Below are 27,595 nucleotides of genomic sequence, written 5' to 3' on the forward strand. Positions count from 1 at the left end.
CCATTCTGTTCCGATCATTGAATATACTAGATAAACGTCCCTGTCCCGGGGCACTTGTGTCCTCACGAGAGGGGAAGCCCACCACAGCACTCCTCAGCATGGAGAGGGCGGGTGCCGTGGGACCCAGGCTCTGAGGGCTGGGTGGCTTGGAGTGTTGAGTCTCTGTGGCTGACTCGACCTAGGACCAAGGGCCTGTGAAGCCAGGTGCAGCAGAGAGAGTGGGGAGGGCCAGGAGGGGTCTTCCCTGGGCTGCAGAGTTCTGGGCCTCAGAGGGACTCATGTCTGTGATCGGAGGCAGAAGAGCATGCACCCCTGGGCCACCATCCTGCTGGAGGGTAATGGTGGGCCGGGTGGCTGGGGGACTGCTCCATTGCCAGCCAGCGGGGACTGAGCTTCCCTGTAGCAACTGGAGCCTCTAGTTGGGCCCTGGGTCCCACCTCTCCAGACTTCAGACACCCATGAGAATCCTGCACCTCCAGCCTTCCTCTGGTAGCTTCCTTCTCCTTTTGTGGCACGTGAAACACGAAGGGTGCTGCCTCGTTCCCCTACTCCCCGCAGGCTGCCGCCCTCTGGCCCTGCCTGCTTCACCTATCCTTCCAGATGAAATCTGGAAACCCAGCTGCAGCGTGACTCCTCTCTGAGCCTGCCCTGCACAGGTGACCTCTGGAACTCTAGATCCCACAGGCGCTTGAGTGCTCGCCTCTCTCCAGCTCCAGAGGCCTTTGGAGTGTCCCCTGCTTCCTCCACCTGCAGCAACCCCACACTCCTGGATCCCTGTCCCTCTAGAGCCCCTCTCTGGCCCCTTCATCAGCTCCTCCTGCTCACACATGCCCCTCTGGCCTCAGGAGCCAGCTCAGCTCTCAGAGGCTCAGGGCTGGGCAGTGTGCATGCCCGCCCCTCTGCCCGCTGTGCTAGCTGCTGCCTCCACCCTCTGAGGGCCTCTCCGAGGACCGTGGTTGCCATCACCTGCCTGGCATCGGTGTGGCAGCATTCTGCCTAATTGCCTCCAGACCCTGTGTGCACGAGAGTGGCTCATCAGAGGGAGGCTTTCCAGAAGCAGGTGCAGGTTGCCCGCCTGGCCTCTCTCACAGATGTCTTTTTTCTGTCCTTTTCCCAACCACTCCACCTGCAGCCCGAGAAGCTTTGCCAGGGAGAGCTTGCTCATAGCCCCACAGTGTAGTAGGAACGCACAGTCATGGAGCCCACAGGGGACTAAGCTGTCAGATGCTACAGGAGACACTGCCCTCCCCAAACAGTACCCTGTGCCCTTGAGCAGCGTCCGATGGCAGTGATGACAGCAGGGTTAGTCCTTGGAGACTTTGACTGGGGTGCAGCAGACTGCCAGCAGGTTTTCCCAAAGAGCAGTTTGACTCCTATATGGGAGGGCAAATGTGGTTCCGGGGCAACTGAGGGTGCGTGTTGTTCTATCTCAAGTCTCCCAGAAACCTCTCTGACACGGCAGGGTGTCTGAATGTTCGTGACCCCTGAATATCAGTGGCCTGTGGCTCGCTGTGACTGCATTCCCAACTTGATGCCAGTCCAGACACCTCCACTGCCACCTGAGCTTCTCTGGCAGCCAGTCCCTGGGGATTCCCCGGAGTAAGCGAGAGCTGTGCAGATGCAGGAGTCAGAGGCAGCACCGTGTGAGCGGCAGGGCTGGCTCTGGATGCCACTCACGTGTCCTGGCCACTACCACCAAGTGGAGCCTCCCGGCTTCAGCTCTGCTGTCAGTGGCAGGGTGGCTAAAGGGTGCTGAGGATTAGGCCCTGGCTCTTACTGTCCTTGTGTCTAGTTTTGGTAATTTTCAAAATCCATTTCTTCTTTAAAATACTGGAGAATACCTGGGAGCCAGAACCCACTTCTCACACCACACTTCCCCCTTTGTGACAGTCCCCCGGGTTGAGGCATCGCACTCTGGAAAACTCGCCCATCTCCAGTTGTGACACCAGTGACGCAGAAGGGCCCCTGCCTGTGAACAGCGCTGCTGTCCTGAGGAAGACCCAGCCAGCCGCGAGCAACTCCCCCTGCCGGGGGCATGTGCTGCGGAAGGCCAAGGTGAGCCCCAGTCCCGGGGCAGGCACGTGGCGCCCTGAGCCCTGGACAGGGTGAAGAGCGGGCTGGGCTGTCCTGCTCTGCTCAGCCTCCTGCCAGAACATGCTGAACGTCACCAAGCTCCCCTGCATACCCTCCTTCAGAAACTGGGATTCAAAATCAGGAGGGAGTCTCTGGCTCCTTAGTGTCCCAGAAGTGGGCGGGGCTTGTGGAAGAAGGGGCCCATGCAGGACTGTTCCCGTGACCCCCCCATGCCTTGTGGTAAAGTGAGCACAATAGGCGTTGCCACTCTCCTGTGCAAAGGTGAGCAACTCTCTGCACGTTCCCGTCACCCCCACCTCCAGGACTTCAGCACCTTCCAACTGCACCCTGTACTCATCCCTGGGGAGTGCTGGCCCCCTCCCCTCCCTGACCCGGCTGCCCTTCTCCCATCTCTGGGCTCCACTGCTCTGGAACCAGGCCCTGTGCGGCCTCTAGTGAGTGATGGCTCTGTCCGCAGGGCGTCTCTGAGGCTCTGGCCAGCAGGAGTACGCCTCGCCATGGCCCTCTGTTCCAGGCTGCCCTGCGCCCCTGCCTGGACTTGCACCCTCTGTTTGCCTGCTCCCCCTCTGGCCTCAGGCTCCTCCTGCCTGAGGGCTGACGGTGAAGCCTGGGGGAATTTGTCATGGGAGTTCCAGGCTCAGGTTTTTGAGGAACCTCATGGTGCTTCCCATGGTGGCTGAGCACCCACAGTTTTGAGGTCTCCAGGGGGCATAAGCCCTGTCAGCCCAGTGTCTGGCCACTTGGATTCACGCTGTCTCCTTTTCTGCAGGAGTGGGAGTTGAAGAATGGCACATAAAGGAAGGCCAGGCCACCCCGCCTCAGATGGGGGCCGCACATGTCCCCTGGCCTCCTCGCAGCGACTGTGAACGCACTCCCCAGTGTGGCCAAGCATGACTCCTGAGGGCCTGCGAGCAAGCCGCCGTGGCTCACGCGTGTTCTTTCTACTGTACCATGGTGCCCTTTAGAACAGCTACTATGAGGCTTTGATTTTGAACTATATTTGATAAAAACAGAAACAAAGAGGGATGACAAGCTGTTTAAAGACCCTGTGGAGGGCGGAAGGTCACCTATCCAACCAGACTGCACGCTCAGCCCCAGCCCTGCCGAGCCTGCAGACATCAAGCAGCCCGCGGCCTGCACTGCTGCGCAGCCTGCTCTGGGGTGGCTGCAGGTCTTGGCTCTCGTGGCTGTGGCGTGGATGCGTGGCCTGTCTCAGGACCCCCCACCTGCGTGCCCTGGTTGCTGGAGGCCAAGGCGTGAGGAGCGCGTGCAGGAAGCCAGTTGGCCCTTGCTCTTCCTGGTGGGCAGATGCTTTGTCCCTGGGACAGGAAAGCTGCCACTTGCTGTAACCTGCTTTAAAAATGTCTTTTTCTGTGTCCCACCTAGTTGGACCTGAGGAGTTTCCAGAGGTTCCATGTCCAGTTTTGTTAGTCATTGTTCTGCTCTGGGGAGCAGCAGAGTGCCCCTAGTATTTGGTTAGGCTCCCCCTGGGCCTGAGGTTCGGAGCCCGTGGCCATGTAGTGGGGGGATGCACCATCTTTGTGCAGGCGTCCACTGCCTGGGGTGGGAGCCATCCTTTGGAAAGGAAGCAAGTCATAGACCTAGAGCCCCTTGGGCCCAGTGGTGACCTTTCAGAGCCTCTCGTCTGCCCCCAGCTCGAGGGGTCAAGCTGATCCGGGAGTACGTCAACACACGAGGCTGAGCTGTGACTCCTGAGCTCGCTGCCTCTCCCGGGTCCTGTGGGATCCTGCCTGCCTCCTTCCCAGTGTCTCCTGGAGGGCGCTTGTGCTCAAGGACAAAGTGGAGCTGGTCGGCCGCCCACTCTGGCCCCGTTCCGAGGCCCGCCTGCCTGCGTGGTCCCCCCAGAAGGCCCACACTGGTGATGGACCCCCAGAGCACAGGCTCTACACCCACAGCCAGGGATTCTCATCAACCGTAGGAAAAGAGGGCTGGAAGCAGTGTCCCCACGCTCTCCCAGGCCCTGGGCCAGCCACAGTGGCCTCATCGTCCTTAGGCCTTCCCAGGGAGGACCAGTTCTGCTGCCACAACCTCGGCCCTGCAGGGCTGGAGTTGGCTTTCTGTGAGCAGAAAAGCCGTCTCCAGTGAGGAAGGAAGTATCGTAGCAGGACGGGGAGGCTGCTTGGCTGAGGCCCCCTGAAACTTGAATTTATTGTGAAGCCATCTGCCAGGAGTGTCTTTGGTCCATGAGCTGCGAGGTGTTCCCACCCCACAGCATGTGCCAGCACTGACCACAGGGGCCTTCTGCCTGCTGGAGCCCTCACAGGGAGGCCTGGAGGGGCAGCCTCCGCCAGAGCCAGTGGCTGGCTGTCACTGGGGAACCCCTTCTCTCTTGGGAGGGTTTCCCCATCATCACAGGAAGCTGTGACCTCTCCGTCTCCTGTGACACTGATTTCCATAAAGGGAAGAAAATCAGACCTGCCATAGATTCCCGCTGCCTTCAGGTCAAATGAGCTTTCTCAGCTCTGGCCCTTCTGACCGGGGCCACCCTTGCCAAGCACCATGCCAGGTTTTGATGGTGGCCAACCTAAGGTCTTGGCCTTGGCCTTGGCCAAGGCAGGGGGATGTCAGCAGAGTGTCTTGTGCATGGGAGGTGGCCTTGGGCACTACCAGGACCAGCTTTGTGGTACAGGCAGAGACCCATGGCCTCAGAATCTCCTCTGAGGACTCAGCTCTTGGTGCCAGAGCCAGGGTCTGGAGCCAGGTCTCCGCTCCAGAAGACAGGGTTGTGTCTGCAGCCCCAAGTTTGTAGCCCCCATCACAGCCGTGGTCTCCTGGGGAGGGCACACACTGAAATGCACTTCCCATGTCCCACAGAGCCCTTCCATTGGTCCTGAGGAGGTGGCGCTCCGCCTGCGACTCCACAGCGTCCCTCGCGCCCCTCGACGTTTCTAGGTGACCAGAAAGTTAAAGTATTTGCTTCAAAATAAGTTATTTATTTGTATATTTTCAGTAAATAGAGTTGTAATTTATGTCTGTACATATTGGGCGACCGGAGGCGCCTGCCAGAGGTGATAGGTCGTGGCACCTTGTCCTCCCAGCCGTCCTCCGGGCCGACTCTGGGACAGCTGAGCTCGCTGACAGATTCTGTCCTCATGCCCAGTGGGCGGAGGTGGGGCAGCCCCTGGGGAAGTGAAGCTCTTCCGATGGTCAGCTGTCACTTCAGCAGGCGGTCATGATCACAGCAGGGCTGCAGGAGGCCGGCCAGCACAGAGGAGCTGCCAGGACAGGTCAGCGGCAGCCCCTCTGTGGGCTCAGGCCCTCTTATTCTGAGGCCACAGTGTCATTCCTTGGGGTTCTCTCTGGGCCATAATTTGGCATGATGTCACCATCCTTCACCCCACTGTTAGTTTTCATAACGTTTTGTTCACTGACCATTCACATAGGAGCAGCATGCTAGCCAGAGGCTGGAGTTGGCCAGGCCGGCCCAGATGCCAGAGTCCGTCCAGATGAGTGTGGGCCTGCACACACAGAACTTTCTGGAACCCTTCTCTTTGCACTTGGAGTGGCACTGGCCACCACACATGCGCCTCCATCCCATTCCTTCCCTGTGTGTACCTCGGTGTTGTCCAGCCCTCTGTCCATTTTGTCTTGCTTGTCCCCAGGTTGTTTTGGCTTTTCCTAAATAACCAGGTCTGTGCACCGAGACCACATGTGCGGCCACAGGACACCAGACAGCTTCAGAGGTGCTGCCTGGTGCCACCTCGCCTTCTGCCAGGTTCCAAGGGCGGCTTCCCAGGCCATGGAGAGCCCCGCCAGCACAGTCCTTTAGAGCCCCTGCAGGGGATAGTAGGTCCCACGGCTCCTGCTGAGGGTGGACAGCAGCAAGGGGCCAGCAGCCTCCCACCAGAGGGAAGGCAACCTCCTTTGCCACCAGCATCTGCCGTGTGCATGCTGCAGGGTCCCCTCTGGTCACACAGAGGTCGGGCTAGCTTCTGCCACTGCAGTGCAGGCAGGACACCCCGAGATCTGCAGGGCCATTCAGCAGGGAGGGGAGCCACTGCCTTCCTCATCTCATCCTCCTGCTTCCTAAAACCATTTCTACGGGAACAGTTTTAAACCAGGGCATGGTTTTAAAGAGGCAACTAAATATTTTGGTCCTGTTCTACTGTCCTCTTACAACCCGTGGAGAGCTGGGTTCATACTGTGAAACTGAAAATCAAAAAAGTGAAGCCGCTGTGTGTGCTCAGGCCCAGCCCGTGGAGGGCCCCAGGACCGCTGTGCCCTGCCCAGCCAGGGCTTGTCGCCTTAGACACGTGGGTGTGGCCAGGACCTGACACCCTGTGGGTACCGCGGTCATTGCCTCGGATGCTGGCTGCCTGGCACACAAGAACGCCAGGCGTTGGCGCCCTGGGAGAAGTTTGCAGCAGCTTCTGCAGACCTTCCTTCCTAGGGACCAAAGGTTTTTGGCCAAGGCCATCTTTCCAATTGATTTTCTAATGAGAAAGGAAATATTCACTAGACATTTTAGCATCAACTTTTACACCATAGGTATTCAGAATTAATTGACCATGGCTGTAAGTTGTAAGATGTTTTCATATTAAGAATGTAATTATTTCCTTATTGTATTTTTTAAAACTAAAGTCATATTTAAATTTCTCTTTGAAAGAAACTTTTTTTTAAATTAATTACGTTGGTAGTGCCCATTTGAGATGACTGTAAATATATTTTCACTGTTTCTCAGTGTATTTAATTCATAAAGTAAAAAATTTTATAAAAAGAAACTTGCAATGAAAATACTAGTTTTCAGCCCATTTGCCCCATTTGTAGCCACCTCACTTGAATTTTCTGCTCTACTAATCGACTTTCTACTGTTTATGTGGTGTAGCCACTGACTGGTGCCCCTCGGCGCGACCACTGTGTGTCACTAATAAACTGCTCTGAGGACCAGGCCTGTGTCTTGCTGAGCGTGGGGCCTGGCGCAGGTTGGGGTCGGGAGGCACAGGGCAGGGTGAGCATAAACCCTTCCACGAAGGAACCACCGTTTTAGTCTGCAGACTGACCGTCCAGATGCCAAGCCCATGCCAGGGCTGGAAGGGGATCAGACAGGGAGGGCCCTGCTCTCGGGTACCAATGGGTCAAAACAGACGGAAACAGAAAGTGGGTTTGGTTTTTGAGTGGAGGACCGAGTGGAGGTTTCTGGAATGGTAGAAGGAGCAGCTCACTTTGAGGCCATTTGATAAAGTTTTTAGGTAGGGTCATTTGAACTAGGCTTGGGGTTTAAGTAGGAGCTCAATGAGGTGAGAGTTTGGGAAAGACGTTCCAGTCCGAGACGGCCACGGGAGCAGAGGAGTGGAGAGTGGAGACGGAGCAGCCTGGCCAAGGAGGGCAGGCGTTAGCTGTGAGAAGACACCAAAGAGCAGGTGGGAGCCGACCGTGGAGGACGCTGGGGGAAGGGTCTGTTTACAGTGCTGTTAACCGCGGCCATCTTCCCAGGGACAAAAACACAAGACAGGAGCACACCTGGCAGAGAGGCTTGGTGGGGTGAGCAGACCCCCCGAGGTGGGTGGGCTGGAGCCGTCCTGGACCAGGTCGCTCCCTGGAGCCCCAGCCAGGGGCAGGAGGCCTGGCAGCCTGGGCTGCGTGGCTTGGTTCCCAGCTCCAGGGACTTGCCTGTGCGTCCCAGCAGGAGGCGCGGCTGGGGCGGGCACTGTTGCTGGGTCTGGAGGTCAGCGAGGTAGGCTTCCTGCACTGCCTTCCACCTGACCCCGTCCTCGACCTCCAGGGTTCACCTGCAGGTCTCATCAGGTTGTCCCACTGGCACCTCCCAGGTCCCCAGCTGCTGGCCAGCCAGCCTCCCTGCCACCCCACTCATCCCCCGGGAAGCCTGGAGCGAGCCGCCCTGGCCCCTTCCCTGAGGCCACTCCTGCTCCCTGCCGGCCTCTGGCCCCGGCCCTCTTCCAGCCCACCACTCAGGGCTCCCCTCTTCCCCACCTGGAGGAGCCACAGGAGGACCCTTTGGCCACAGTGTCCATCCTCTGCAGTGGTTGAGCCCAGCCCCAGGCCTGCCAGGTGGGAGCTCGCGGCCTCAGGAAGTGGCTTCTGGCCAGAGAAGCTTCTCCAAGCTGCAGCCGTAGCAGCCTTAGCAGTGGACCTGGCCACGCTCACACGTCCAGGCACCTTGTGTGGCTCGGCACTGGAGCCGAGAGGGCGGCACACACATCCGAGAGCAGGCTAGACACACCCTGGGCTCCTCCCTGAGGCTGCCTTCCCAGCACCACAGCCCGGGGGACACTCACAGAGCACCTACTGTGTGTTGGGCAGGAGGGGGCAGCAGGAAGGCCAAGCACCTGCCTCCCTGGGCACCGGAACGCTGCAGACAGAAGGAGGGACCTCAGTGGTGGGTCTGAGCTGTGAAGAGCATGCCAGGCCCTGGTGGGGGCAACTGAGGTTATGGAAGGGGACACACAGGAAGCCGGCAGGCTGGGGAGGAAGAGGGCTGCGGTGGCCAGCTGTGGCCACGGTCTCGCCTTCGCTCCCAGGTGCCCGTGGCCTCCCATTCCGCCCCCGTCCCCAGGGGGGTCCTGGAGTGGCTGTGTTGGGCAGGGGTGTTCTTGAGGAGCCCTCTGTGGCTGCTTTGGGCTGGTCAGGGCTGAGGCAGGAGGGCCTCCCCGAAGCTGGTCCCTGGCCTCCTGGGGCAGAGTCCCCACGGCAGCTCTTAACCCCAGGTGTGCTTGCCGTGGCAGAGGGAGGCCATCTTAGAGGTATCATGATGGTCAACCCCAGAGGCTTTGGGGGGACGACTGATGTGGCGTCCCGAGGACTGAGGCAGATGGACAGTCCTCTAAAGTCACAACTGCACTTGTGAAAGTTCAAAGAAAGAAAGAAACATGCTCCAGCTCCAGGGTTTGAGAGCCTGCCCGAGGCACCACATGGTGGGGACACTGCCAGCCCCAGCCCTCAGTCCTGGGAATTTCCAAGGTGTGGCTGTGAGTCACAGTGGCTTCCCGCCACGCTGTTGCCGGCCAGCCTGAGTGCCAAGGTTTTCCTGGAGGGTCTCCACCAGCCCTTCTGCGGGGACGTGGCCTCCAATTCCTTTAAGTCTCTCATGCTCAGAATAGCTACAGTGACTTCTGCTTTCCTGACATTGCTGGGATTGGGCGTATGTGTGTCTCACCAAGCTTCTCGTGTCTGCCCCTGCCCCTGCCAGACCCAGCCGTCATGTCAGCACAGATATGCTGAGCATCAGGTCCCAGAGCCACTGAGGGCTGGGCAGTGGCCTGGACCTAGGAGGAGCTGTGACCATAACCCGCGGCTACCCCTGCCGGGCAGGAGCCCCTGGGTGATGGCATTCTTACCAGCAGGAGCAGCAAGGAAGGCTGCACTAGTCCCCTGCTTGCCTAGCACAGGGACCATTGGTCCCAGTAAGACCCACCGTGATCCCCCCTTAAGGTCACACGCACAGTGCTTCCATGAGGGAAGGAGTGGGTGGCAGAGAGGCGACGGGAGTCTCCCCAGCTCCTTCTGGGAGCAGGCAAGGACAGGCACCAGCCTGGCGAGTCTTCTAAAACCCACTGTGGCTTAGTGGCTGTGTTAGCAGGAAGAGGTCTTTGCTAGGGGCTTCCAGTTGGCCCTTCCTGACAAGATGGCCCTTGGGTCTAGAGGTCGATGTGGGGATCCTGCAGCTGCTCTGTATTCCACCTGTGCATTTGGGCGTGGAGGGGTGACCCCAGGTGGTGTCCACAGCAGGCCCACTACAGCAGAGCAGCCCAAGCGTCATTGACTGGCCACTGCTAGCCCTTGCCCTGACTGGTGTCCTTGGGGGCTTTGCTGGTCTTCAGGAATTTGCTCTAGGCCAGTGTCCACTGACTCCCCCACACTGTGAGTCCCCCTCCTAGTGCACAGCAGCCAGGGAAGGATCGGGGGAGGTCGGCCTTGCCCGAGTGCCCACAGCCAGTCTCCAGGCACCCCGCATCCCTGCACCCTAGGAGCTCAGGCCTGGGACCTGGCTGAGGGCTGGGGCTGGCAGTGTCCCCACCATGTGGTGCCTCGGGCAGGCTCTCAAACTCTGGAGCTGGAGCATGTTTCTTTCTTTCTTTGAACTTTTACAAGTGCAGTCTTTAGCGGACTGTCCATCTGCCTCAGTCCTCGGGACGCCACATCAGTCGTCCCCCCAAAGCCTCTGGGGTTGACCATCATGATACCTCTAAGATGGCCTCCCTCTGCCACGGCAAGCACACCTGGGGTTAAGAGCTGCCGTGGGGACTCTGCCCCAGGAGGCCAGGGACCAGCTTCGGGGAGGCCGTCCTGCCTCAGCCCAGCTGAGGCACAGTAGCCATGCCCAGGGGCTACAACGGCTCTGCCCTACCCTGCCCATGTCCCTGGTGTCCACGGCCTGGAATGAAGGCCTCTTCCTCCAGTTGGTGGTCAGAGTCCACACAGGGACCTCTTGATCCACAGATCCATGCCTGGCATGCGCAGGGGTGTTGGTTCCGGGAAACAGGATCTCAGCTTCCCTTTGTTGCGGGAAGCAGGCCGGTCGGGAAGCAGCAAGCCGCCCTCGGAGAGGAGAGCTGGGAACTCTGCTGTGAGGGGCGGCCAGAGGAGAGCCAACCCCAGATTCCGAGACCCCGACATTCACAGGTCCTCATCTTAGGCCCGTCCTATCACTGGGGCTTTTCTCCTCTTTTAAAAAATTCCTAGTCTAGAGGCTGAAGCCCGTGCAGGGCCTCTAACCTGAAGGTGCTCACAGAAACGGATGGGAGGACCCGCTCTGCTCACAGGCATCGCACACTTCCAGAGGGCGCCGTCAGAGTCCAGGGCAGTCATCCACCCCCCAAAGGTGGGGACGTGGTCCCTCAGGCTTCCTGGAGAAAGGCTGGGGGGGACTGACCCCTCCCCAGGCCCAGGATTCTGACCACAGTGGTTTTGTGCTTTCACGTCACAACCAGGTCTGGTTTGGCCATGGCACCTCGACACCTCAGAGGCCTCTGCAGGCGGCTTGGTCATGTGGAGCTGACAGCAGACCACGGCCGGGGAGGGGCGTGCGGAGACCATCACGAGGCCAGGAGGGAAGTCCTGTGGAGCCAGATGAGCCCTCACCCTGCAGCTGTCCCCAAACAGCTGGTCACCTTGTTACTCTCTTCACTTCCACATTCACTTGGACGATTGCTATTTAGAGGCATTGGCTGCCACAGTCCTTTTCTATCCCCTAATTGCCACCACTGAGGGACCTGCCCAGGTCCTCCTTGGCTAGTGACAGATCTGTCTCCTTCTCCTTCTTGAAAGATGCAAAGTCACCCATTTCCACTGCTTATGGTCTAGAAGTGCCTTCCTGATTCCCTGACAGTGTGTTGTCCAACGAGGATCAGCTGACACTTTCCCTCCCGAGAGCCCCTGGTTCCGCCCTCTGTGTTCTGTGGGTTATGCGGGACGCTCCTCGTGTTCTTTAACTTCCGGGTTGGGAAGCGTCCCTGGGTGGCCTCGCCCGCTGCCCCGCGGGCCCTCTGACACTCTGGTCTCTTGGGCTGCTGTGTGGACCCATTCCCGAGGAGCCCGGCTTGGTCTTCACTGCTCTCCAGCACCTGCTCTTCTGTCCGCGGGCGCTGGCCCACTCTCTGTGGCACCATTTCCTGCGCCCTCCCCCTCCTCTTCTGCATTCAGCAGCTCTGACTGCCCACCCGCCCCCTCTCACAGGCCTCTGCTCACCCTGCCGCCTGCACCCCCAGTTTCAAAGAGGGCTTTTCCCCTGCCTTTGACCCAAGGCTGAAGCGGACGCCTTCTGAATTCCTCCAGCTTGCTTTAATGAACCCCTGGGCACACACACGCTGTCAGGGCCCCTCCCCACCGCCTCGGCTGCAGCATGGCCCACCGGTGCCTGGGTCTCGGCAGCCACTTTCAGCCTGAGTGGAGCTCCCTGCAGGCTGTGTTTTCCGGTTCACGAGTCGGTCTCTCCGGCACTCTTGGATGCTGAAGGAATCCTTCTCCACATCACCCTTTTTAGTCACCCCACTCTGCACAGCCCCCAGACAAGGCTGCAGGTCCCCACTGGCCAGCGCCGTGTGTGCCTCCTCAACTGATGGGTCGTCCCTGGGCCCCTCGAGTTTCTCCACGTGTCTAACTGCGGTTCTCGCTGAGCTCACACCTGCAGGTGGCAGTGTCTGCACATGCTCTAGCTGCCATCTTGTCCCATGGCTTGGAAGCAGCACCCTGTCTCCCTGCCACCAGAGGTGAGGACTTACCTCTGGCTTCGGGAGCAGAGCCACAGTGGGGCCACGGTGGGCAGCCTGGGACTCTGTGGGATCACCCTGGAGGGTCCTCTTGACCACCTGAGAGGAGGATGCTGAGTTTGGAGCTGAGGTGGCCTTCTGGGCCTGAGGACCCCACCTGTCCCTGCACCCCAGTAGCAGAGGTGGCCAGGAGGGGCAGGGCCACGGGGCAGGGCAGTGGGGCCTACGGCCTTTCCCAGCTTTCCTGTCCTGTGTGCCTCTTCCTTTCCCAGATGGCAGCCTCGCTGTCCCCGGCCCTGTCCCACCTTCTTCCAGCCATGACCTTGCCTCTGGCTTTCCTGAGAACCCAGGGTGCCAACCTGGGGGTCCTGGGCTCCTGTTCCCAGGGGCAGCCCCTGCCTTGCCCCTGCACCTGGCCCTGGCCCTGGCCCTGCCCCTGGCCCTGCCCCTGGCCCTGCCCCTGCTCCTGCCCCTGCTCCTGCCCTGCTCCTGCCACTGCCCCTGCTCCTGCCCCTGCCCCTGCCCCTGCCCTGCCCCTGCTCCTGCCACTGCCCCTGCTCCTGCCCCTGCCCCTGCCCCTGCCCCTGCCCTGCCCCTGCCCTGCCCCTGCCCCTGCCCTGCTCCTGCCCTGCCCCTGCCCTGCCCCTGCCCCTGCCCTGCCCCTGCCCTGCCCCTGCCCCTGCCCTGCCCCTGCCCCTGCCCCTGCCCCTGCCCCTGCCCCTGCCCCTGCCCCTGCCCCTGCTCCTGCCCCTGCTCCTGCCCCTGCCCCTGCTCCTGCCCCTGCCCCTGCTCCTGCTCCTGCCCCTGCTCCTGCCCCTGCCCCTGCCCTGCCCCTGCCCCTGCCCTGCCCCTGCCCCTGCCCTGCCCCTGCCCCTGCCCCTGCTCCTGCCCTGCCCCTGCCCCTGCCCTGCCCCTGCCCCTGCCCCTGCCCTGCTCCTGCCCTGCTGCTCCTGCCTCAGGGATCAGGCCTAATGGCCTCTGTCCTGCCAGCCATGAGTCTGCGGCCCATCTTCAAAGCGCGTCCTCGGCCTGGCCGGGTCCACGGCTCCCTCCAGGGCTTCCTCCTGCTCACAGCTTCCCTTCTTGATGGGAGTCAGATGGTATGAAGGTCGGCTACACCACGGTCCCTCCCAGCTGGCCTTGGTGGCTCACCTCCTTCCCTCTGCTCCCTGGCCCACCAAGCCTCCTGTCTGGCCCTTGCCACCGGCACAGGTGCTGCGGTCACCAGGAGGGCCTGAGGTCTGGGATGTCACTTGAATCGTGACTCAGCCCCGCCTCCCTCATCTGTGGAACCAGGATTGGCAGGCTGACTTCAGAGCTGCTGGTTTATGGGGGGCCTGGAGAGGGCCTGGAGAGGGCCCAGAGCTGGACTTGGCAGGAGACGGGGGACCGCCATCATCATGGCCATCCCCATCGTCCTCCTCATTACCCTGCTGGAGACACTCCCTCTGTCACCCCCTGAGCCAGAGTGCTGCTTGGGTCATGCACAGAGCTGAATATCTGGGCCGTGATGATGACAGCCACAGACACCCGCTCTGCTGGGCCAGCCTGAGCCAAGAGCACCAGGGACAGGAGGGTGCTCTCTGCCAGCGGGCACTGTCTGTGACCGTCTAACTGCAACGTCACTGGAGGGCCAGTGGCCTGGGGACGCAGGCCGTCAGACGCCTGGGCCGGCGCTGCTCAGGGCCTGGGGTTGGCAAGACTGAGCCCACCCGGTGCAGAGAGCACCAGGCCCCCGCTGCAGGATACGAAAGGAGGCTTCCCGGGTTGGGACGTGGCAGGCCCTGCAGGCCGGGGACTGCCCTGACAGCGAGCACGGCCACCAGTCCCACTGGACAGCAGTGCTTGCCTGGCACCCTGCAGCTGGAGGCTGGTGACTCCGGAGCAGGGGTGACTGCCTGACTCACCAGGGCGTGGCTCCAGCTCCTGCTGAGGTCTGGTTGCCGGGCCTCCCCAGGACCGCCAGCAGCACACCTGTGGCCAAGCAGGGGTTGTCATTGGTGCGCCTGACACACCTGGGCGTCTCAGGTAAGGGTGGCAGAAAGGCCTGGCTCAGGGGTGGCTGGGTGGCTCAGGAGGCAGTGGATCAGGACGCCCTCGGGGGACAGGCAGTGCCAAGGTCCTCTGGGAGGAGGGGCAGCTCCAGGGTGCCCGATGTGGGGAGGACGGATGGCAGCCTCCCTGCTCCTCTAGCCCATCTAGGTTTAGACAATGACCTTATCTGCTCTATGCTTATGCTTGACTGTCACATGACAGTGGCCTTTTCTGAGGCAGGTGCTCGGTACACTGATGGGCAGGGGACGGCCCATGCCCAGGGGGGACCTGTGGACACTCTTCTCTTCCTCAAACTCGGAAGGGGCTCTGGCCCTGACCTTCCGGTATCCACTCTGAAATGGGTGCCGGCAGGGGTGTCCTCAGGAGCACTGTCTGGGCCGGTCCCCAGGGGGGGACAAGTCCCTGGCCTGAGGGAGCTGGCTCCCTGACAGCTTCTAGAGGGGCCGCTGCAGGACCCAGGGCTCTGAGGCGAGGAGTGGAGCCCTGCAGGGGGTCCGCGAGCATGTGGATGCCCTCCCCTCCTCCCCTGGTCCCCTGCTGCCCTGTTGGGCCACTGCCCGCTGTAGGGGCTACCTTCTGGTCTCTCCTGAGCGCCGCCCTTTCTGCCTGGTGCCCAGCATGAGTTGAAAGGACCCTGGAGTCCAAGGGGACATTTGAGGACTTTGATGTTGAAAACCCGATTTTGCCTCATAAGGACATGTTGTGGTGCAGAGGGGGTGTGCGCGTCTGTGAGCGTGTGTGCAGGTGGCTTCCCCTCCGCCCCCTCCCTCCACTGCTCCATGCCCACTGGAGCCATCCTGGGTCACAGTGGGAGTGTGTCTGGAGGGATCTCCCTCTCCCGTGCTCTGAGGCGTGGCCACACCTCTCAGACCTCACTGTTCCTTGCTGCAGGGGAACCTCGGTCTGTGGCGAGTACTGGACCCTCCCCAGGCCGGCCGTGTGAGGGCACCATCGTGGAGAGGACGCCTCCTCTGGGCCGACGCTTCCTGGTCCTGCCCAGGCGGCCCCCAGTGCGGCCTCCGCCTGCTTCACTGCAAAGTGCACTTAGCAAACGTCCATGGGGCTTTCAGGTGTCTGTCCCTCTGTCCCCTTCCCCATCCCTCTCCCCTTCCCTCTCCCGTCCGTTCCTGCCCCTCTGCTCCCTCACCCTCCATCTCCAACCACGCAGGAGGAGAGTGAGGAGGAGGCAAGAGTGTCCAGGGGAGGCTGCCCTTAAACTCTGAGAGCCACAGTCCTCAGCCACCAGGGACAGCAGCAAACCACCCGAGTGCCCCGCAGGTGGGAGAGCCCCAGTGTCCCAGCAGCCAGAGGCCCTGGCAAGGTCCTGTAGGTGTGCCAGTCCAGCCAGGACCTCATGGCAGCCTCCGCAGCCTCTGTCCAGCTGGCAGGTTGGCGGAGGCTCTGGCCTCCCAGCAGTGGGGGCAGGGGTGCCCCCGGGTGGAAACACGGGTGGCGTCAAAGGCCAATGCCATCTGCAAACTCCCACCTCAGGACTGCCCCCTGCTCCCCTCACAGGTCCTCGGATACATCGTCCCTGGGGCCACGACTGTAGGCCTGTGTATGTGTAAACTTCAACATCGAAAAATATCCTCATAGTAAGGCAGAAGCTGATCAGATCCGTTTAATCTTTGTTAAAAGCATCACAAATTATTCATTGGTCTTTTTAAAGGAAAAATAAGAAAGAAGGCATCCCCTGTTATGTGCACACACTGCGTGGGTACGGGGCCTGCTCAGACAGCACCAGACACCAGTGCTGTCATGCCAACTCCAGGTGCCCCTCGTGCACCTGCATGCCAGGCGCGGAGCTCAGTAGACGGCCAGGTAAACGCACAGACCCACGTGCTGATCCCCCGGTTGCGGAGATGGGAACACACGGGAACATGGGATGCCACCATCCTCCCAGGTTCTTGGGTCCACACACCCAAGAAGATCTTAATACCAATAATAACATAAAATAGGAAAAACACAATTACCCAGGGGGATCCCCACCCAACAGCTGAGAGAATTAAACTGAGTGGTCGAGGAGGGTTGGAGGCGTGCAGCTGGCCACCCACAGGCCCTGGTGAGCCAGGGAGGGTGTTTCCAGGGATCCCCAGCTGACCTGGGATCTGGGCCTGGGTGGGCTGAGTGTAAGCATGGCTGTGTCCAACACGCATGGCCCGTGGGCACAGATGTGCTGGGTGGGGGCCGCAGCTCGCAGGTCTCCACATAGGAGTGAAGACTGCAGGCTGGGGGTGGGCACTGGCAAAGGTCTCAGGTCACAGCCTTGACTGGCACTTGGCCCCTCCCCAGGGAAGAAGCTTCTGGAGGGGCTCTGGCAGCCCAGGTCAGTGGGCAGGCAGGGTGGGGGCAGGCTGGGCACAGTTGGGACACCTCCACACCCAGGCCCATCCCTGCATGGCTGTCTCTGTGACTGTGATCCCTGAGTGCCATCTGTGACAGGAGCACCCAGATGCCAGGGCATCCACCCAGCAAAGACCAGGTGCCCGGAAGACCTCTCCCTGGGCCTCCCTGGTCACGGGCCACTCCTGGGGAAGACAGGCGGACACCCCAGGCTCCGGCAGGGTGCAGAGGACACTGCTGCCTTGCTACAGACCCTGGTGTGGCCACCAGAGAGCCTGGCCTGGGCAGGGAGGGGAGGGGAGGAGGAGGACAGTGACTTCCCAATTCAAGGCAAAAGGTGAAGTGCCCGCTGTCTTCTGGAGGCTTGTGCCAGAGCCCCAACTCCAGGCGGCTGCGTGCTGCGTGCTGCCGAGGGCTGGCCCCGGGGCCACCCCGCTCCATCTTGTCCTGACCCTGGAAAGCCACCCATTTCGGGCCCATCGCCCACCTTCACCTGGGGGGGCACACTCCCAGTGGCCCCTCAGATCTGCCCTATGCCTCCTGGTTGGCTTTGCAGGAGCCCCCCAAGTTGTAAGGGGCACAGAAGGCTGTTCCGGCTGCGGGGGCCCGCCCCTCCCAAGTCCCTTGAGCTGTGGGGCAGAGCTGCGTGAGGCCGGGAAGCGCCGGCGAGGAGCTGTAGGCTGGGGTCCCTGTGTCCCCCACCCCAGCCCGCTAGGGAAAACTGGCCCCTCTGGGCCCAGAGGAGCCCTGGGTTCTAGAAAAGGGGTTCCAAGAACGAAGCTCTGACGGCAACCAGATGCCCACCACTGGCCACGAGAACAGGAAGTTCAACCAAAGCCCCGGGGCAAACGCCACCTAGAGGGAAGTTACGTCATCTGCAGTTTAAAAAGAGGACGATGGCAGGAAGCCCTGGAGGTGGTGCTGGGAGCCCTGGCCACAGGGTCCAGGACTCCGGGGGCTTCTGCAGGGACAGGAGCTGTAGTGCAGTGTCTGCGTGGGTCTTGGGTCTCGGAGCAGGGCCCACCCAGTGGGCTCGCTCCCAGACTGGCTCTGGACAGGCCAGCGGCAGCCAGGAGAAGCCAGGCCTTGGCTGGGGCGACAGGTTGGAGCGGCCTGGTCATGTGCAGGGGCCAGGGCCAGAGACACCCCAGAGTTAGGGGTGGGGACATCGGTGGCTCTGTGGGCCTGTGTCCAGGAGGGTCAGGAGTCAGCTGTGCTGGCATCCCATGGGCCTGGTGGGCTGGGATGGGGCAGAGGGAGCAGTGTCTGTCCCATGTGGGGATGGTGGAGGAGGTGGCCTCCCGCAGGTCTCTGAGGGGACATGGTTCCAGCTGCACTCGTGGCTGTGCCCTCCAGGGAATGACCAGCGGAGGAGAGTGTCCCGGCCAGACCCTGCCACATCAGCTCACCAGGTAGCTGTGCATCTCCCGGGAGTTGATGCTCAGGACCACGCCCGAGTGGTTGCCTGGGGAACAAAGGAGAGGCCACCGTGAACTCAGGCCATGGGCTGGGGAAAGGGAGAAGCAGGCCGCGGGGGTGCCAGTGGCGTCCTGGGCAGCACGTGAGCCGGCATGCAGTGGGGACCCCAGGTGCCTTCAGCCAGTGCCAGTCTCAGGTGGTGGGCTCTCCACGCTGCTGGGGGTGCAGGAGGGGGTGTGCCTGGCACTGTCACAAGCAGTGGGCACCCCAAGGGTTGTGAGGTGAAGCTGTGCCCACTGACCTGCACGGGGGCCACCCCTGGCATCAGTAGCAAGGGGGTGCAGGAGGGGCTGAGGCTCCGCCCCCTCCTGGAAGTGGGAGCTGCAGCGCACAGAGTGGCGAGGTGGGGGGGTAGGGGGACGGGGCGAGAGCAGAGAGTGGGGTCAGAGGCTGGTCGTCAGGTGGTCCTGGGGGCCGTGCTAGGACACCAACGAACGGGGACCCAGAGCTACTACTGGCAGCATATCTGCCTGCCCCAACTCATGAGACTCCCTGCACTGCCCGCCTAGGCCCATGTGCCTGACTGTCCACGAGAGACCGCAGCAAGGGTCTCCACCCCCTGGGCCTGGTCTTGCTATTTGTAAAATTATGGTGCCCCTGGCACCCTCTGGGAAGGACCATGGTTGGGGACGCCTGGTGCACGCCAAGGGTTTGGTTCAAATGATTATTATGTTTGGTTATTTTCTAGGGGCTTAAAAGCAGGCAGCTGTCAGAGGAAGGAGCCAGGCTCAGGACTCAGGTCCACCTTCCTGAGACCCCATCACAAGGGGCTGAGACCCTGCACGAGAGTAGGACCAGCTGGCAGGTTGGCGGAGCGCTGGCCTCCCAGCCGTGAGGGTGTGTGGAACCAGTCATGGGGACAGGTGGGGCCAGCAGGAGCCCAAGACCACCTCTGCCTGGGGCAGAGGACAGGCCTGTGGAGGGTCCTGGGGCCGGTAGAAGGCACTGTCCAGAGCCGGACGCTGTCTCCCATCACCTCTAGTTAGGCAGTGACCTGGGAAGGTTGGGTCTCAGCTTTCCATCTGAGGAACAGGACACCAGCATCTGCCCAGGGCTCAGCTATGTCCTGATGGGACCTGGCACCAAGTGGGCACCCAGAGGAGACCCAGGCATCTCGCCCTGATGAGCAGCCCTGGGCTGAAGGACTTGGGAGATGATGGGGATCCCAGATGGGTGGGGCAGACCCACCCCTCGAGGAGCCAGAGGGAGAGCCTGGGCCTGGTGGGGCCCCCAGGGCAGCCCCTGTGAGTTGTGTGCCCCTGGGCCAGCAGCGTCACCTTCCCGAGCCTCCTCTAAGTTAAAAAATGAGGCCGTGGTTTCTAACTGGCATCGTTCTGAGGGCGGAGGGCACTCTCAGTTCACTCAGCACGTCCCCTGGTCAGGGTGTAAACCTGAACTGGAGCAGTGGCCACGGCTGCAGTGGGACTTTCCTGGACACTCTGGCAGGAGCCTTGAAGCCACGGGGTGGCAGGTTGCCGGCCGCCTTGGAGGAGGCACAGAGGGGTTGTGTGGTGGGAACAGGAAGGGTGGGGCATGGTGAGCTTGGGGTCCACCTAGACCCCAACTCCAGCTCTGTCCCCCGTGAGTGGCGACCTGGGGCCAGTGCAGTTCATCTCTGTCCCCCAGGCTCACTAAGAGCCAGCCTGGCTCCTGAAGGTGCCCAGAGCAGCCTGGTCCTGGCCTCGGGGCGCCTGCCTCAGCTCTGCCTGCTCGGGCTCCAAACCTCCAGGAAGACTCGGAAGCCCTGGGGCCTTAGCTGCCCCACTCGTGGAGAGGCAGAGCTGCCATGAGCCTGCCTTGCTAAAGGGTGCCATGGTCCCCACAGTGCAGCCCTGCCGCTCCCCCAGCGGGGGCACCCACATCCCCACCCCTGAGTAGGGAGAGTTCTGGGGCCTCACCTGACCTCCAGACTGCTCCCTGCCTCCCCCTGAGGCCCCAGGGTTTGCCTTTGCTGACTGCAGCACCAGAGTGGGGCCCGAGGCGCTGCAGCCTCGCCTTAGGGAGGGGTCTGGCGGTGTAGAGGCCTCGGGGGAGCCGTGGCACAGCCCTGCGTCCAGGCCCGTGCCCTGCGTCCAGGCGCCCCATGTTTTGAGGCTTATCGTGGAGGCCGGCCTCTTGTCCTTCCTGCCTCTGCTACCAGGCCTGGCGCCCACAGCTTCCAGCAGCTTCTCATGTCATCCTGGGGCAGCGCTGGGAGGCCCCACCGTCCCCGTGCCAGGGAGATGATGGCCCAGGGTGACCCACTGGCAGGGTCTGCCTGGCCCCATGTCCTGTGTACTTTGGGCCAAGAGGCCTGGAAGGCACCTAAGGAGGGGCGGGCCTCAGGGCAGGCGCCAACTGGGAGCGGGGTCCTGGGGAGGGGGCTCACCCTGGGTGGCGCCCTGCACGTCCTCACTGTGGCTCACGGGGCTCGTCATCTCCTGCTCCTTCTCGTTGTGCATCTGGGCGTACACGGTCCTGCCCGGGCGTTTCCTGCTGGGCAGAGGTGGCTGCTCAGCTGTGCCCAGCCTCAGCTGCCAGGACCCGGCCTCTCAGGGAGCAGGTGCAGACAGCCCCGAGGCCTCTGCTCAGCACCCAGAAGCCCAGCTCCCTGTCCTGCAGGGCCCGTCAGAGGTCTCAGGGAGACACAGCCGAGTGACACAAGATGGTGGCGCAGGGCCTGGGCCCAACACTTCCTTCCTTCCTCCTTTTCTTCCTCCTGCTCCCAAGTCCCCTTTACAGTGAGGAAACCAAGGCTCCAGACGGGGAAGCACTGGCCTGAGCCCCGGAGGGCAGTGGCAGAGCAGGGTGGTGGCCCCAGTCTGTGGCACTGACCCACAGTCCCCTACCCAGTATGGAGCCACCTGCAGTGAACGGGTCCTCAGCTGCTCAGAAGCAGAGGCCTCAGCACCCACCAAGGGGCCCTTCACAGCGCTCCAGGGGCTCCTGTGGGGGGCCGGGTAGGTTTGCCAGGGGCCTCAGAGGCACCTCCGTGGTCTGCAGTACGTCAGGGGCACCATGCACCCCGCCTCCTCGATGGTGTGCTCGAGGCAGCCGGGGCAGACAGGCTCCATGTCACCCTGGCTCAGCTGGAGAGCAGGCTGGGACATGGCCCTGGGCGGAACGAGCAGCCTCAGGTGGGCACCCTGATGTGGCCCCGAGGGGAGGGATCAAGTGTCCCCGCCTGGCTGGCTGAGCCGGCAGCTGTTCCCAGGGAAGGAGGGACACAGGGCGGTGACAGGGGCAGGCCAGAGCTGGAAGCCTCCCCGGGGGCAGCACAACCCCACCCCTGCTGGCTGAGCAGCCCGTGGCCAGGCAGGGCCCGGGGTGGCAGGAGGTGCCCTCCATGTGGAGATCGGGACCTACCCTGGGGGGACATGAGTGTCAGCCACTACAGCAGACAGGAAGCCACCAGGGGCAACCCTAACGCCTGCAGGCCAGGAGGAGCCGAGGCCTGCACACCCCCCCACCCCCGCCAGGGACCTCGTCAGGGACCCGGGATCACCCTGGCTCCTGGGGCCAGCACGGGCCACCTTGTGCCCAACCCCATCAGCTGGGAGCAGGGCCAGGAGCAGCGGCCCTGCTCCTCACTCCCCCCACCCCCACCCCCCGCCCACGGAGCTTCTGCTTTCCTCGTCCTGGGCCCACAGGCCAGTGTGCCCTCTGCCCACTCAGCCTGATCCTTTTGCTTGTTCCCAGGTCCAGGGTCCAGGTCGGTCTGGACTGGGCAGCCACCTGGGGCAACGTGGTGGCTAGCACCTTCCAGGAGGAGAGGGCTCGGGAGGGAGGGGACGCGCTGCAGCCCTGCCTCAGCCTCCCGGGTGTCCCGGAGCCCGGCCGCTCTGGAGCTCCCTCCCTGTGGAGCGCAGGGCCAGAGGGGCAGCCCTGCGGGCTCCCGGCCGGGGTGGGAGGGATGTGGGAGGAGGACCCCTGGGCATGGAGTCAGGCCCTCCTCCTGCAGACCCCGCCCAGGTTACTCCCCCACCTGTGAAGGGCACGTGCCCTCCCTCAGGTGGGTGGAGGTGGAGGGCGCCCGTGACCCTGTGGACGGAGGGCATGCATGGGAGATGCTCTTGGGGTGATGGTGGCCCTCTCCCCAGGGCCTACGGGTGACAGATCCAGGAGGGGCGCTGGGCAGGTGTCAGGGCAGGCTCAAACCACCTCCTGCCATGGCCCTATGGGGGCCACCGCTCCAGGGGTATCCCCAGGTCTTCCGGGCAGCAAGGACAGGGCCCAGCGGCCGAGGGCTCCTGGCGGCCTTGCCTTTTAAACTTGTAGAGGATGAAGGCTCCCACTGCGAACAGCCCGGTGACGGAGAGGACCACCACGGCCCAGTAGCCGCCGCCGCCGCCGCCCAGGCTCTGAGAATCTGTAAGCAAGGCACCAGGAGGGGACAGCTGAGGGCCAGCCCTGGCCGGGCCGGACCCAGGAGGAGGGCATCTCACGATGCCTGGCTGATTCTCCCAGTGTGGCCAAGGGGTGGCGGGTCTCGAGGGACCAGGGAACACACACTCTGTGGCCTTGGAAGGACCGGTCACTCCCTTCCCAGCCCGACTCCTGCTGTGCACCGTGGCCTGGACCCACTGTTAGCTGGGCCCTCCTCAGGGGGACACCACTGCCTCCAGGCTGGTGTGGGCGAGGGCTGGGCTTCCTAACGGTGTGGTGTCCGCAGAGGGGAAACTCAGCTACTGCACAGATTCCTGCTCCACGGAGGGGCACATGGGGTGGCCAGTGTGAGGGCCGGAGCCGAGGTCCTCTGAGACCCTGGGCAGGGGTGTGGACCAAGGCCAGGGCCCCGGGCTGCGCTGGTTGGGACAGACGGGCTCCTCAGAGCTGGACGCCAGCAGGTGGGAGTGTGTGGGCAGAGGAGGGCCCTGCCCGGGTCCCAGAGTGATGCCCACCGGGGCCCCCGCTGGGCTCTCACCTGAGCTGGCGTCCCTCAGGCCCACCAGGATGCGGAGGCCTCCCCGCAGGAGGAAGCTGATGTGGTGTGCGCCCAGCGCCTGCTGGATGGCCGAGAGCCTCTGAAAGCAGAGGGGCAGGAGGGTCCTCCGGGGCCTGGGGCAGGCAGGGCAGTCAGCCCGCAGGTCCAGCCCGACTTCCTGCAGCCGTGGCTGGGGAGGGCCCCTCCTCCCGAGCCCCAGCGTCCTCCCCCGTGACATGGGAATGGCACCCCGCAGCTGACTTCCAGGGTCACCACTGACAGGACACATGGGTGGCACACTCGTCCCTGCCTCTGCAGGGACGCACAGGACGCAGGGCCACCGAGTGTGTTACGGGGGCTGGGTGCTGCGGGAGCCCCGGCCTCCTGCGTTGGCGGTCAGGGAAGGCTCCCCAGAGGGGGGAGGCCGAGAAGAGGACGAGGCGGACAGGACACGGGACTCGGGCAGGGGAGTGGACCCACCCGAGGGGACCCCGCGAGGTGTTTCTGGGCTGTGGGGTGAGGGGGGGGTGTCGGGGGCTGGAGAGGGTCTCAGCCAGGCAGCAGCCAGCCTGTCCATCTGGGACGGCGCACACGGGGTTGCCTGGCGCACAGTAGGGCTCCTCAGCTCCTCTCACTCCTCGCTGTACCCTGACCTCCCATCAGCGCTGCCCAGGGTCTACCATTCCACGTTCCTGGGTCCCCGTGGCTCTGGGCTCAGGAAGGACCTCCCAGAGCCCTCGGAGCCGTCACGGAGCACAGCCTGGGACCCCCAGCGTCCCAGCTCTTGGCTTTGGGGAAGAAAGGGCTTTGTCCCATGAGCACCAAGTCCCAGTGGGTGACTCTTCCTGAAGCCCTCAGGGGCCTGGGACCCCCCGCCCACTCCACAGGTGGTGGCCTGTGGCTCTACCCTGCTCTCTGCCATTCGGTCGCCTGCTGGCCCTCACAGCTCCTCAGGGCTCTCCCTGCGCAGGTGGTGCAAACGGCCTGGGGGGTCCTCCCACCAGGCCCCAGGCACCGAGGCTGGTGTCCCTCAGGCCCACCTCTGGAGGACATCCTGAGGGCCGGGTCAGTGCAGCCTGGACATGCTCATGAGGCTCCCTGCTCAGGGTGAATGAGGGGTCGTGACCTCATGCTCCTGGCCAGTGGGACAGCTGTCCTCCATGCCGCCCCACACCCCCTTCCCCTCTGGGGTGCGTGATGCAGGTAAGGGGGACGTCACCATGGCCTGGATTGGCACGTCCCTGTGGCTAGGGGTGGCGAGTGTTTTTTCCATGTGCCTTTGGCCACTCGAGTGTCCTGCTGAAAACTGTCCATCCAGGTGTGGCCCCTCTCGTTGGCCTGTTTTCTTGCTCTTGAGCAAGGTCCTGCGTGTCTGGGACCCAGCCGCTGTCGGACGGTGAGGGTGAGGACCCCCATCCTCTGGCCTCTCACTGCCCACTGCCTTCCCTGCTCTGCAGAGGCTCCCGGCCTCACGTCCCCCTCTGCCTCTGTGTGAGGCCCATTGCCTGCACCGCGTGGAGTCTGTGCCGTCCTGGGTCTCCCATGAGTCTTCCGTCCACTTGGGGTTGACATTTGCATGTGTTGTGAGGTCCGACTTCACCCCCTCGCAGGTGGACGCAGTGTCCCCAGCACCATTTACTGCAGAGACTGCCTTTCCCCATGTGCGGTCTCAGCCCCTGTCAGCCAGCCTCTGCTGCTGTGACCGAAATGCCTGGCAGGAGCCATTAGAGGGGAAGCAGGGTATATGAGCTCATGGTCCCCAGGTGCAGCCGCCGTCGGCCAGGCAACGGCTTTGGGCCCAAGTGGGGCAGCACCTCCTGGTGAAGGGCCCAGTGCAGGGCCAGAAGCAGAGAGAGAGAGGGAGAGAGAGAGAGAGGGAGGGAGAGAGGGAGAGAGGGAGGGAGAGAGAGAGAGGGAGAGAGAGAGAGGGAGGGAGAGAGAGAGGGAGAGAGAGAGGGGGAGGGAGAGAGAGAGGGAGAGGGAGAGAGAGGGGAGGGAGAGAGAGGGAGGGGGGAGAGAGAAAGGGAGAGAGAGAGGGGGGGAGAGAGAGGGAGGGGGAGAGAGAAAGGGAGAGAGAGAGGGAGGGGAGAGAGAGGGAGGGAGAGAGAGGGAGGAGGGAGAGAGAAAGGGGGAGAGAGGGAGAGAGGGGGAGGAGAGGGGGGAGGGGAGAGAGAGGGGGGAGGGGGAGAGAGAGGGAGAGAGAGGGTGAGAGAGAGAGGGAGGAAGAGAGGAGGGAGAGAGGAGGGAGAGAGAGGGGCAGAGGGAGGGAGGGAGAGAGAGGGGCAGAGGGAGGGGAGGGAAGAGGGAGAGAGAAAGGGAGAGAGAGAGAGGGAGGAGAGAGAGAGGGAGAGAGAGAGAGGGAGGGAGAGAGAGAGGGAGAGAGAGAGAGGGAGGGAGAGAGAGAGGGAGGGAGAGAGAGGGGGAGGGAGAGAGGGAGGGGGGAGAGAGAAAGGGAGAGAGAGGGGAGGGAGAGAGAGGGAGGAGGGAGGAGGAGAGAGAAGGGGGAGAGAGAGGGAGAGAGGGGGAGGAGAGGGGGGAGGGAGAGAGAGAGGGGGGAGGGGGAGAGAGAGGGAGGGAGAGAGGAGGGAGAGAGGAGGGAGAGAGAGGGCAGAGGGGAGGGAGGGAGAGAGAGGGGCAGAGGGAGGGAGAGGGAGAGAGGGAGAGAGGGAAAGAGTGGGGAGAGAGAGGGAGGAGAGAGAGAGGGAGGGAGGGAGGGAGGGAGAGGGGGGAGAGGGAGGGAGGGAGAGAGGGAGAGAGAGAGGGAGGAGAGAGAGAGGGGAGGGAGGGAGGGGGGGAGAGGGAGGGAGGGAGGGAGGGAGAGAGGGGGGAGAGGAGAGGGAGGGAGGGAGGGAGAGGGGGGAGAGGGAGGGGAGGGAGGGAGAGAGGGAGAGAGAGAGGGAGGAGAGAGAGAGGGAGGGAGGGAGGGAGAGAGGGAGAGAGAGAGGGAGGAGAGAGAGAGGGAGGGGGAGGGAGGAGGGAGGGAGGGAGAGGGAGAGAGGGGGGAGAGGGAGAGAGGGAAGAGGGGGAGAGAGAGGGAGGAGAGAGGGAGGGAGGGAGGGAGGGGAGAGGGGGGAGAGGGAGGGAGGGAGAGAGGGAGAGAGAGAGGGAGAGAGAGAGGGAGGGAGGGAGGGGGAGGGAGGGAGAGGGAGAGAGGGGGGAGAGGGAAGAAAGGAGGGGCAGGGGCATCAGGGAGAGGCACCTCCCCAGGCACATCCCAGTGACCTCCCCAGCCACACACCCCTGCACACAGTGACACCCAGTCAGTCCCTTTAAACTGGGACAGGGCTGACCAGGTCACAGCTCTCACAAGTCACCTGAGCACACCTGCACTAACAGGATCGCTGGGGGACAGCTCACATCCAAACCACAGCAGCATCTTTGTTGGCCGAGTGCACGTGGCCTCCTCTGGGCCTCTCCTGCCCCTGCCCTCTGCTTCGACACCATCTTGGTGCCATCTCAGCTCTGTAGCTCCGTGTGCTTTGGAGCCAGCGCACGGGGTGTGTCCAGCTTGGTGGTTTTTCTTGATGGCTATTTGGGGTCTTCTGTGGTTCCAGGAGATTCAAGTGTCACTTTTCGTTTCTGTGAAAAGTGCCCCAGGAATTCTAGTAGGATGCGCTCCATAGCCAGCTGCTGGGCAGCAGGGACCTGTAACCAGCCCTGGCCGCGGACCAGGCCGCTTGCCTGTCACCTTCAGAGTCTCCTCACACTCAGGGGACGGGTCTTTCACCTCCTTGGTCAAATCCATCCCGAGGCGTTTTACTTAGGGCTCTGATGCTTCCCAGTGGACAGCTTTCCTGGTCTTTCCTCATCTTCACCGACTGCGCAGGAAGGCGCTGCATCCCCTGTGGCCCTGTGTCCCCTGTGGCCCTGCGTCCCCTGTGGGCCTGCGTCCCCTGTGGCCCTGCGCCCCCTATGGCCCTGCGTCCCTGTGGCCCTGTGTCCCCTGTGGCCCTGCGTCCCCTGTGGGCCTGCGTCCCCCGTGGCCCTGCGCCCCTCCTGTGGCCCTGCGCCCTCCTGTGGCCCCTGCGTCCTCCTGTGGCCTCTCCCAGCCCCCTCTCCTCTGCTCTGCCTGGCGGGAAGCTGCATTCGCAGGGTGCTGGGGTCTGCTGCCACTGCCTCGGTGCTGGCCACGCTGTCCTAGGTCACCCAGTGAGCTCGTCTGGGTACAGTCCATGGAGCCAGCCGGTGTTCTTGGTAAGTGTGGGGTTCTTACAGTGTCCCCAAGGTTGTGCACCGTCACCACCAGCTCCGGACCTTCTCATGACCTCCACAGGAAGCCCTGCCCGGAGCCCTCGTTCCCCACCTGGCCATCCGCAGCCCCTGGTCTGCTCCTCGTGTCTGTGGACCCGCGTATCCTGCCGTGGCACAGACTGGACGCTGTGTGTCCTGAGCATTGGCTGATGCCATGCACCAGGCCCGCTCCCAGGCCCCCGCCATGGCACAGACCAGCTGCCCGCTTCTCCTAACAGTTGGACAGTGACACTCCCTTGCGAGGACCGTCCTTGGTCTCTTCATCCATTCGCCAGCTGTGGAC

At 62.8% G+C, this 27,595-nt stretch overlaps 2 protein-coding genes and 1 long non-coding RNA gene across 4 annotated transcripts in view; 1 reads left to right on the plus strand and 2 right to left on the minus strand.

Moving 5' to 3' along the window:
• Positions 1-6,382, plus strand: part of AFAP1 (actin filament associated protein 1) — a 130,420-nt gene extending 124,038 nt beyond the window's left edge. The window contains exons 16-17 of the mRNA XM_081303130.1: positions 1,891-2,055; positions 2,864-6,382. Coding sequence (XP_081159256.1) covers positions 1,891-2,055; positions 2,864-2,890 — 192 coding nt within the window. The 3' untranslated portion in view covers positions 2,891-6,382. The remainder of the gene's footprint in view (positions 1-1,890; positions 2,056-2,863) is intronic.
• Positions 6,383-11,012: 4,630 nt separating this feature from the next.
• Positions 11,013-14,245, minus strand: LOC308654547. The gene is made up of 3 exons (XR_014023290.1): positions 14,189-14,245; positions 12,294-12,380; positions 11,013-11,130 (listed from the first exon to the last, which is right to left on the minus strand). It is a non-coding gene; the product is annotated as an uncharacterized lncRNA (long non-coding RNA).
• A 3,760-nt stretch (positions 14,246-18,005) lies between these two features.
• The window catches only part of SORCS2 (sortilin related VPS10 domain containing receptor 2), a 350,209-nt gene continuing 340,619 nt past the window's right edge, over positions 18,006-27,595 (minus strand). Inside the window, exons 24-27 of one of the 2 annotated variants that reach the window (XM_081303853.1) lie at positions 23,062-23,161; positions 22,401-22,506; positions 20,527-20,630; positions 18,006-18,144 (exon numbers count right to left, since the gene is read on the minus strand). In XM_081303853.1, the coding sequence (XP_081159979.1) occupies positions 18,080-18,144; positions 20,527-20,630; positions 22,401-22,506; positions 23,062-23,161 (375 nt within the window). In that variant the 3' untranslated portion in view covers positions 18,006-18,079. Of the gene's footprint in view, positions 18,145-20,526; positions 20,631-22,400; positions 22,507-23,061; positions 23,196-27,595 lie in introns of both variants that reach the window. The other variant, XR_014023270.1, reaches the window with a different exon arrangement.

The sequence above is a fragment of the Spermophilus citellus genome (assembly GCF_964194105.1).
Source record: "Spermophilus citellus genome assembly, chromosome: 8".
Lineage (NCBI taxonomy): Eukaryota > Metazoa > Chordata > Mammalia > Rodentia > Sciuridae > Spermophilus > Spermophilus citellus.